General features: G+C 47.0%; 1 protein-coding gene across 1 annotated transcript; it reads left to right on the forward strand.

Annotated features, from left to right (window-relative positions):
* Positions 1 to 2,065: 2,065 nt before the first annotated feature.
* Positions 2,066 to 10,569, forward strand: LOC142917380 (hydroxylysine kinase-like). The gene is made up of 5 exons (XM_076062027.1): positions 2,066 to 2,390; positions 5,402 to 5,544; positions 6,034 to 6,214; positions 7,360 to 7,675; positions 7,812 to 10,569. The coding sequence occupies exons 1-5, from the start codon at positions 2,066 to 2,068 to the stop codon at positions 7,984 to 7,986; spliced, it is 1,140 nt and encodes a 379-aa protein (XP_075918142.1). The 3' UTR covers positions 7,987 to 10,569.
* Positions 10,570 to 11,056: the final 487 nt, after the last annotated feature.

The following is an 11,056-nucleotide window of genomic DNA, read 5'->3' on the forward strand; positions in this document are numbered from 1 at the left end:
CTCAGTAGTGAGTAGTACATTATTATACAGCAGTGCATCTCATACACACACATCTCATACACACACACATCTCATACACACACATCTCATATACACACACACATCTCATACACACACACACACACCTCATACACACACACACACATCTCATACACACACATCTCATACACACACATCTCATATACACACACACATCTCATACACACACACACATCTCATACACACATGCATCTCATACACACACACATCTCATATACACACACATCTCATATACACACACACATCTCATACACACACACACTCGCATGCATCTCATACACACAAAGACAAAGACCCCCGTATAGCCTTAACAGACTCGGGGCAATGGCTGGGAGCCAACACCTATGAAGGCCGGCCCAGCACACGATGGGGTGGGTGGCCAAACACCACGCCCGGCCGCATTTGTCTCCCAAGTGGCGATGTTCACACCCTGCACCAAGTACTCATTTAAGGCTGAGTTGACTTCAAAGACGGAAACAGGAATACTTCTTCACAATTATGGCAAATCGCCTGATGAAGCTGGTTGTAATAATCAGTGAAACGTCATACTCTAATGGTAAATGTTCTGGGTTTACTATCCAATACACCAGTGTGCTGAAGAAGTAACTAATTGGCACGTTTTGTTTACGTGAAATATGCTCTGACTTTAACATAGCTATTTCTGTGACCAGTTACAAGCTAATCACTCAGCTATTTCAATGCTAAATTCTATGCTAATTCCTTTGTCAAGGGGTACCTCTGCGGATGTGTATGCTTTAACTTAGCTATTTCAATGAACCATTTCAATGCTAAATTTTATGCTAATTCCTTTGTCAAGGCACTTTGTGTTTTCTCACACAGCTTAAAGGTCGTGATCTAAGCGTGGCTTCTCTCACTCCAGCGCTGTCCTCCAGACAGTCTCGTCCCTTCACCTGATGAAGGCCGCTTGTGTTGTGGCCGAAACGTCGTGATTTTTTGTTATTTTATTTTCACCTACGTGACTTTACCCAATAGAACCAAAGAGTATATTTTATACTTTTTGCATTGTTTACAGTCTGGAAGCTACCCACATGGCAAATTTCAAGTTTGTTGCATGTCGGGAAGTACGCTAAACATTTGAACAGACACACATAATCACAACTTTGCCTTTTACATTTATATGGAGATAATTTCGGCCAGGGCTGCCCTGTGTCAGCGACTCTGAAAAATCTGCTGACACCCGGCACACCACGTCCCGTGTGTACCTTTCGCTATCGCCGTGGCTACCGGGGCTGTGCTGCCCACTCCACTCCGCACCAGCGACCCGGAAAATATTCAGTGACAGATTAAGCCCTGATTATTATTCACACAATTACACATCCAGTGGAATTTGAACACGTGATTTCGTGCTTACGGGACAAGGTGTTTACTCGGTGGGCCATAGCTGCAGCTCCCCAATGCTGCATAAACCCACGGTTCTTGTTAAAATTCCAGTTACAGTATTGCTACTTTATCAGGCACTGGCTGTATTTCCACTGAAATACACAAGGAGAATTCTCTGTTATTACGAATCTTATATCTGACATGTTTAAGTGGTGCTTTTCTGTTCGGTGAAATGTGTCGCTATTAAATGTGATGCGAGCAAAGAGACGTGTTTATTGATCGCTGATCGATCGATTGACTTCATGGCCGAGCGGTAGCGCGTTGCAGATGTTTGTGGTACAAGTCCCACGACTGCCCCGGTTAACGCTGTGGGTGTATGAACTGAAAATATTGCGCACTGTCTGCTTCACAGTCGGATGCTAAAGATCTCGGAGATGTAATTTAAATAAGTAGTATGCCACGTGTGTCGGCACAACTCTGTAAAAGCGACAACTACTGTGGGCTGTCCGTGAAGCGTAGCGCCTCCAGGGTGTAGCCTCGTGTGTACGCTGAGCTTGTTTCGCACCGTACGTAGCCAACCGTGCTCATCGGAGGCGCCTCGCGCTGCACGGATGGAGCGGACGCCAACGTGCACTCGCAAAACCGAAAAGCTTTTCGATTGCCCTCGTTTTGTCCGTTGAAGACGATGCAAGCCGCGCCGCAGGACGATGGCCGCGAGCACGAGAAGCCGTGCCTCAGCGAGTCCCGCGCGGCGGAGCTGGTGGAGCGCCTCTACGGGGTGAGCGTGGCGGGGGTGAGCCCGCTGGCGAGCTACGTCGACCAGAACTACCGCGTGCTGGCGCGCGACGGTCGCCAGTTCGTGCTCAAGGTCACCAACACGCGGGACAGCCAGCGGCCGCAGCTGCTCGAGGTGCAGATGGCCATGATGAGGTTCCTGCGGGAGAGGGGCTTCCCCATGCAGGAGGTGGTGGACAACGTCAGCGGGAAGATCATGTCGCTCGAGAGCATCGGTGAGCTGCGCCTGCGTGGGTCCCGGGAGCAGAGACATTGGAGAAGAGATGTACATAATACTAAATCTTGTTCTACTTGATGTGCGTCTCCATCTCTCTTTGTCTCCCCCTACATGCTAAGGCCTCGGCACAGAGACCCTATCTCTCTGTGCTCCGTACGTTGTGTCTCTCTTTGTGTCTCTGTGTGAACTCCCTTCTACTTAGGTGTCTGTATATCTATCTGCGGTTCTGTGTTTCCTCTCTCTTAAATTTAGCTCTTCTATGCCTGATGATGATTGCTTGCGTTGCAATCGAAACGTCGTATGCTATTATGTAATTTTATTATTATTTCTTATTTCTACGTGACTTTACCGAAAAAACCAAAGAGTAATTCCTGCAGTCACGAAAGCGACAAATCAAGTTTAATAGATGTACAGTGCAGTACAATTGATTTTGCTGCAACTGAACTCTGGCCCCCACAACGTAGCACCACGCAGCAGCCTGTGATGCCTGTTTAATGCACGATTGTCACCCATAGAAGCCCTAATCCAGGCTCAACCTGCTTAGCTTTCAGATCTTATGATAGGGCACATTCCAGGTGATTTAGTAATAGGCTGATAGTAATCATACGAACACAGCATTGGTTTATACTTGCAAAGACAACGATCAATATCCGAGCATGAGGCGGTGGTATAATACTGGGTCGCACTCCACTGACGATAAGTGATGTAAAAGGATCATACTTTTTAGTTTTTGTGAGGTTGGTGGATGTAACGCACTGCTTGTTGGTACTGGCCCAAGGTCCACATTGTGATATTTTGTAAATTCTTCATATATATATAAAAAAAAACAATGTTTGGTGTGTGGGATGAAACTGGAATGACTGCTCACAGCAAAGCCACACGGACGAGATGATAACATCTGTGGTGAGAGATCAGAAGCACACTTGCTGTTTTCTCATCTACTGACCTGCAGGTTGGTAGATATAATGTTTGTACAGTTCACCGACGCCGCCATTCGCCAACTGCACAGTGTGTTCTACCTCCCCACACCTCCGATGAGCACGGTTGGCTACGTACGTATGGTGCGAAAGAATTTCAACATACTTACGAAACCTAAATCGTAATTTTTGTTTCTGCTTATCTTCCCACGAGACCCTGAGACGTTTTAATGGCACAGAGAAGCAAACGTCAAACTCTTTGCATCGAGTTCCGGATTGGCTGACAAGGGGAACACGTCAAACCAAAACCATGTATTACATGAACAAGCATAGACGGGAGAGAGATGTCACAAGCAATATAATGTAGAGATATGAGAGAGATTTATTCATGAGAAAGGTTTTTGGGTGAGATCGCGTTATTAATAAATTTGTCGTAACCCTCCACCACCCGACACAGCCAAACAGTAAAAAACGTGTCACGTTGACAACAGACAAAATAGTTCACTACTTTAGCCCACCGGTGTGATGAGTGAATACACAACATTTACAATATTTGAGTACGACGTTTCGCTGGTAATTACATCCAGCATCATCGGGCAATTCGCCAGAATGGTGAAGCCCTCACTTGCTCCCGGTCTTAAATAGAGCAGCAGGGTGATGTCATCATTTAACTCATTCATAGAGAGATTTAATCAGAAATATATTTATATGGAAGAGATAGGAGAAAGATCTATCCGCAAGAGGAGAGATTTAGAGAAATGCAAACATGTCGATACAGAGCTTATCTCTCCCCCACACCCACTCCGACCTCCTGCATCGCATCACTTCTATTAATATTATTATTGTAATCATCATCGTTACACTTGTTTTCACAGCAGAGCCTCACTGAGTATCGGGAGGGTCTTGTCAAACTTTTCAGTTGGGGGTAAGGCGCGGGGGCGACGGTTGTCGTGTGTAATTTCAAGTGAGTATTGCTGACTGAGACATGTACTTAATTAGTTCTTGTAAGGCGTGGCGGGATAGTTGTCCTGTAGACCAGAATTAATTAATTTTGGTGGTTCGGGCTTGGCCCACGGGCTGTAGTTGGGACAACACTGGGCTGCTAAACATTTGTAAAGCAAAGTGCTTCATAGCTCATCGGATTCCTCTAGTAAAAGTACATATTCTGATTATAATGCCTGGGCTAGCAGCGCTCCTTTAAACCCAGGCTCGGGGTTCATCGCGTGAGCTGACATCGCCACCCAACGCCGTGTTTGGAATGCGAAGATCACGGAATGCCGCTGACCCTTATATTTACGTGATGGAACGAGCGATAAAAGTCGCCTCCTGATGCAGATGGGGCCCCCATTCACCCTGCTCCTAAGTAATTTGCTCAAGCTGAACCCAGGGAATTCAGCTAGACTCGTGGTGCTGACGTATCCATTCTGGCCCGAACCTGGGCGAATTGCCCCCGGTTCCGGCCAGCGTGCGCTAAGGCGTGAGGGTTGCGTGCCACGTTGCAACTTTGGCGGATGCCTTACGCATGGGTGTGGCGAGGTATTATTCCTCTCAAATGCTTTATTTAGCTACAGCGGTTTAGACAACAAGGCCATATAGGAATGCGAATTTCGGAATGCGTTCGTGTTATTAATTTCTGCGTTAATAGTACCGTGAAAGAAAGTCATGAGGAAAAAATCACTCCAATTTACTATTTTTTGGGGGGGGGAACAGAAATACTCGATTCAAGTTGCTTGAGAGATTGGCGTTTTAAAGACTACACGAATTTTATGTGCGTTATATATCGGACTTAGCACGTTCATTATTGTTATTAACCATTTAATACTGAGCAGCAAATTGTCGCTTAATTTCCTAAAAAAAGAATAGTAGCCTTGGCTATCAGTTCAGCAATTCATAAGAGACCCTGTGTAGTATAGCACGTGGGTAATGGACACAGGGCGCAAAGTGGTGAGTTGACACTTTGGCCAGACCTTGGAGGTTCCGATATCAGCTTCCGAACAGCTTTTTATGTTCCAGCAAAAGGAAGCGACGGTGAGATTTCACTAACCGTGGTGACCTCTTGACCTCGGTGGCGACTCCTGCTGTGAATTCTCAGACTGCGGCGAAGGAGAGAAGGAGTTCAACGTGCGGCTGCTCACGTACCTGCCCGGCGTGCCGCTGTCCAGGGTGCTGGCGGATGGCAGCCTGTACTACCAGGTGGGCAAGCTGGCAGCGAGCATCCACCAAGCCCTGCAGCAGGTACGAGCGCACGAGCGCCTCTTGACAGGTGACGTGAGACTGCAGGGATTCATATTCTTGTTGCTTTCGGTAAAGTCACCACCACGTAGAAGGGAAACAATAAAATAATAAAAAATCTAAAACAATGAAATTCTCACGACGTTTCGACTGCAACACAAGCAATCGTCATGAGGTGTGAAAACCACAACAAGGAAATTTGAAAAAAAAAAAAATTCTTGTTGTGGTTTTCACACCTGATGATGAAAAAATGTAGTTGTTTTTTCATTCATTCTTTTATTTTATAGTTTTACCTACGTGACTTTACCGAAAAAAAACAAAGAGAAAATAATAAGTCAAGGAGAACATCTTTTTTGAAACGAAGACTATCCTTTGCTAGCTTGACGTTTTGCTGCCTTTAACTTACATATGTACTCAACTGGCCAATGCGATGTTAATCTCGTATTGCATTTTTTGTCATCTTACCGCCTTCATTTTTAAACATCTGCATAGTTTGAGCACCCGTTCCTGCACTCCCTGCAACGAGACGATTTCATCTGGAACCTGTCAAACACCCACCTGCTCGAGTCCTACCTCTTCACTCTGGACGGCGACCCCAACCAGGGTTTGGTCAGGGAGGTCATCGCCAAGTTCCGCGAGGAGATCCAACCCAACCTGCACAAGTTTACCAGATGTACGCTCGCCTCGCAGCTTCACCCGGGACGTAGCTCCATGCCTCAGGGGGCGAGGGGCGCTTCAGGCCACCGACGAGGCCTTGAAGCCACGACGGGTGCCGCGTACGTGTGTACGTTGAACTTCTTTCGCACCGTACGTAGCCAACCGTGCTAATCGGAGGTGCGGGGGAAGGACAACAAACTAAACACAAAAAATCAGTTCAAAAATAAATTAGTGTTCAATCTAGGTTTAAAAGTGCATAGCTCCAGTGCCTTCCTAATATCGGAAAGAAGAGCTTTTCAGACGGCCGCAGAAGTGCATCTGAAAGCGCGCGATGCGGTGACCGTCTTTGTTTGTTCGATGGTTAGCCACAAGCCGCTGCGAGGATCACCCGAATTCGCGTGATGGTTTATGCTGCTTGACGAGATCAGCAAGGTATTGTGATTCATTTGTGGCAAGCATTTTCTTTGCAATGTGCTTTACGTGATTACTTTTACCCAGCATACACAGATGCATTACAGGGCATGCATGTAATGGGGGACACTCGCACAGACACTGATCACAGGTGAAATCAAATGACAGGGTTATGACATTCAGACGCTACTGTATATAAATCATAATTGTAATTTCTACCAAATCATTTTTCAATGGATGCTAAATTGTGTTCAACAGTTTTTGTTACACATATACTCATAATAATAATGTACAGCCCTTTGTCAATGCACTATCTGGACGAAGGCATTCCCAGGCTGTGTAGGGTCATGGGGGTTGTTTTGCCACCTTCACCATGCTGGTCGGTGAGGAGGTAGGTAGGATCCCAGGACTGGTTCAGATATCAGTGATGTTCTCCATGGCCGGGAATCAAGGGCTCGTGATGCGGTGTGCATACCACTACACACCGCTCCATATCTCGCCCCCGTGCAGGGTTGTACGACGCTGGTGGGTTATTGTAATTCTGTGCCTTTGAAGGCAGGAGAAGTCGGTGATTCACTGAGACTCTGCGGGGGCCGTTCTTAGACTCGCACACGCGGCTTGCGCAACACCAATCGTGCGGCCGGAATAAAAACGGCACGGGCACAAACGATGACGACGGCGACGAGGGGAGGACGGTCAACAATAAAAGACAACGGACGAAATCAAATTCGACGTTCCCCCTCGCCGCAGGCATAATCCACGGTGACTTCAATGACGACAACATCCTGGTGCAGGAGGTGGCCGTGGGAAGCGAGCAGCAGCAGCAGCAGCAGCAGGGGCCCAAGTCGGCGGAGGGAGTGCCGCGGCACCGCGTCTCCGGCATTGTGGACCTCAACTCGATGATGTTCGGCTACCACGTGTACGACCTGGCCATGGCCATCATGTACATGATGGTGGAGAGCGGAGAGGCGATGGAGGCCGGGGGTCACGTCCTAGCCGGCTACGAGAGCGTGCAGGCCCTCACCGAGGACGAGAGGAGGGCCGTTTACTTCCTGGTGGCGTGCAGGTGAGAGCAGAGGTGGGGACACTAAAATCCCAGTCGATCAACAAGTCGGCAGCAAAAACCCTCTTGAATAACAAACGATATTAACCGTAACGACAGCAACGGCGACAACAACAATATGGTCTACTTTTCCCCGCAGGTTCTGCCAGTCGCTGGTCATGGCCCGCTACACGATCCTGCGATACCCGCAGAACGCCGACTACCTGCTGATAACGGCGCGCACCGGCTGGGTGAAGCTACGCGAGCTCTGGACCAGGGGCCTGGAGGACATGCAGAGGCTGTGGTCCGATGTTGCGGCACGGTACAGAAACTAGAACCGCGGTGGAGATCGAGCGAACGGCGAGGAGAGAGAAGGGGGAGTTTGGGGTGGGGGGGGGCCCACCGTGAGACACGTCCTCCCACTCGCCCCACCGGTACCTCCCGAGGCTTCGCAAGGAACCGGTTTCAACTTGATCGTGGCGCCGTTGGTTTTGGACAGTGCGATCTTTGAATACGGAATCTGAAAAATGTGAATTGCTCATGCCAGGCACTTAATGCATAGGGGAGGTTTTTCGTGGCTTCAGGTTGAGGAGGCCACAAGTGCCACCTCGGGTTTTCCAGTCTCGGGCGATGGCGCGCGCGTCCGGTGGATTCGTTGAGTAACTGGAATGCGACGGCATTGGCTTCATCAGCAATACGATCCAAGCGCATTGAGAGACCGTCTAAATCCGCATCGCTGAGAATCGCCTAAAAACAGGAAAGTATTCATTTTCTTCTTTGAAACATTTCGGAGACTTGCGACGATCGTAGACAAGAAGGACGAGGAAAGATTTTGGTCTGGACTTGAACAGGGGGCAGTAAGATGGGAGATCTTAGTTGCTGGTGTGCAGATAATATTATAGGCGATTAGAGGGGGGGGGGAGAGGTTGGAGCGTTGAGAGCCCATGGAAGATCTTGAAGACATTGAAGGCGTCTTCAAGATCCTCCATCTTGCGGTTGAGTCGGAATTAGGTTGAGAGCACAGTGGAGGGATCCGAGTACCGGGTTGATGCGTTCTCATTGATGGGTACAAGTTTGAAGGTTGGACGATCACTTGCACTTAGGAAGGTGGGAGATTTGTGGAGTCCACAGAGAGGGGTCCCTCCATGATTAATCAACGAGCATGATGAAGGCACGAATAAGATTCGGAGCAGCAGTTACATCGGCGCTTTCTCCAACCGGACAGGGGCACATATCTTCCCGGGATAAACTGCTCCGTATAATTGGTCCCTAGCAAAGGAGCTTCATCATCATCATCAGACTTTTTTTTCACGTTCCAGTTCTCAATGAATCCACCTGTACGCGCCAAGTGACGGGCGGGGAAAGCACAGGGCCGTCACAGACAATATCCATTGTCGTATTGTGCTTCTATGCTCCCGTGTCCATTCTTGGCCACCTTTAACCCGCACTGACCGGCACGGTGAATTGTGGTCACGTGACCCCAACGGAGCAGCACGACGTGGGGTGGGGGTCATCCTCATACAGCAGTGGATTGACACGAGGCCTGTACGCGTGCCTCTCAATCTCACGTCACCGGAGGTTGAACAAACCTGAAGTTGAAGCTGTTGTTTCCTCAACCTGGAGGCACTGGTCACCCACTGCCTTGTTGCATATGTACATACGCGGATTTATACATATTTCCATACACATGTACATTTGCTTTCCATAGGTTACGTGTATATGCATGGATGTATACATGCATGTGTACATTCATACCTACACACATGCATTCATATGTGCAGATATAAATATATAAGTCCACTAATAATTTACATAGGAACATGTTAGCATATCTATACATTTGTAAATACATTTACAAACATATACCCATGTATGTGTACGCAACACATGCATGGGTATATGTCTGTATGGCGCGTACATTGACACGTATACGTATTTCCATACACATACATTTTTTTCCCATAGGTCATGTGTGTATGCATGCATGTATGTATACATGCATGTATGCATGTGTACATTCATACATAGACACATGCATTCATATGTACAGATATATATGTAAGTCCACTAATAATAAACGTAGGAACATGTTTGCAGATATATACATCTGTAAATACACGTACAAACATATACCCATGTATGTGTACGCAACACATGCATGGGTATATGACATTGCTTACTTAGGCCCATATAATTATATTCGTATGTATAGCACATTGTCCTGTACAGGGTGTGTTGTCCTTGAATGTACCCATAATTAAATAATCGTAATTATACATCTAATTGAACTGTGCGGTTCAAGTTTCAAGTTTGCTATGTTCATGCAGATGAGAACCCAAGAGACCAGGATGGTCTCATGTGAAGACTGACCTGGGCCATTCGGATGGGCAGTAGGGAGAGTGATGAACACCATGTATCCAATTGAGATAATTTGCGGTGTAATTTTCGCCAAACGTGGACCCTGACGCCAGCGCACAGTGGTCCCACTCTTGCGAACTACGCCAAGGGATCTTTAACGTGTCCCCCTGGCTGAAATATTGGCAGCAAAAATAATCCTTACCGTGCTTGCATTTAACGATTGCGAAAACCTCGAGCGAATCCGTGTCGGCAGCACGCACAGAGGCGCGTGCCGAGTGCACAAAAATGTCTCCGCCTTGGTCATTGTGCAAAATCACCAATTCCTAAATAACTGCATCCGTTGGTCATCCATCTTTCTAGAGTGGTCGCCGATAGCAGCACACGAGAAAAGCACGTGATGTTGGCAAACACCTGGGACTTTTAAATCTCGATATGATGCGTGTCAACGCGATGGTCGACATGTGGCGGTCGAGAGGAGGGCATGAGACACAGATGATGAAATCTTCACATTACCAAGTGTGTATGGGTTATGTGATTTCATAAACATAGCTAGGACTGCAGTCTACTGTAATCCATTTTCTTCAGTGATTGGTGGACACCCATGTAACAGGTACATTCACAATCTTATACAGTAAACGTGTACATTGAGACATTAAATGCATGCTGTTAGAATTATGATGTATATGTATTACTATTAGGGATGTTCCAGATTTTCAGATTAATCTGAAAAATATCGCAATCCAGGCTGAGACGTAAAATTTGGGACAAAATAAATAAATATTCTTTATATTGATCTGAAAAAGTGATGTCACAAACAGGTGGCATCACCTTCACGCCAAGAGTGGTGTCACTTGACAGGAGGTAATTGCCACATGACATCACTTGTTAAAACCCCAAAACGCATAAAAATTAGGACATCGTGTAAGTGGTCAAAAATCCATAAGAAGATCCATAATTGTTACAAATGCAAGCAAGTAATTTTTTTTAAATCAGAAAATCACCCATAGTATTTTACATGCATAAGCGTATCTGTACACACAAGTATGG

Source organism: Petromyzon marinus, unplaced genomic scaffold (genome assembly GCF_048934315.1).
Source record: "Petromyzon marinus isolate PM22_M1 ecotype Great Lakes invasive population unplaced genomic scaffold, UKy_Petmar_22M1.pri1.0 PM_G_Scaffold_47, whole genome shotgun sequence".
Lineage (NCBI taxonomy): Eukaryota > Metazoa > Chordata > Hyperoartia > Petromyzontiformes > Petromyzontidae > Petromyzon > Petromyzon marinus.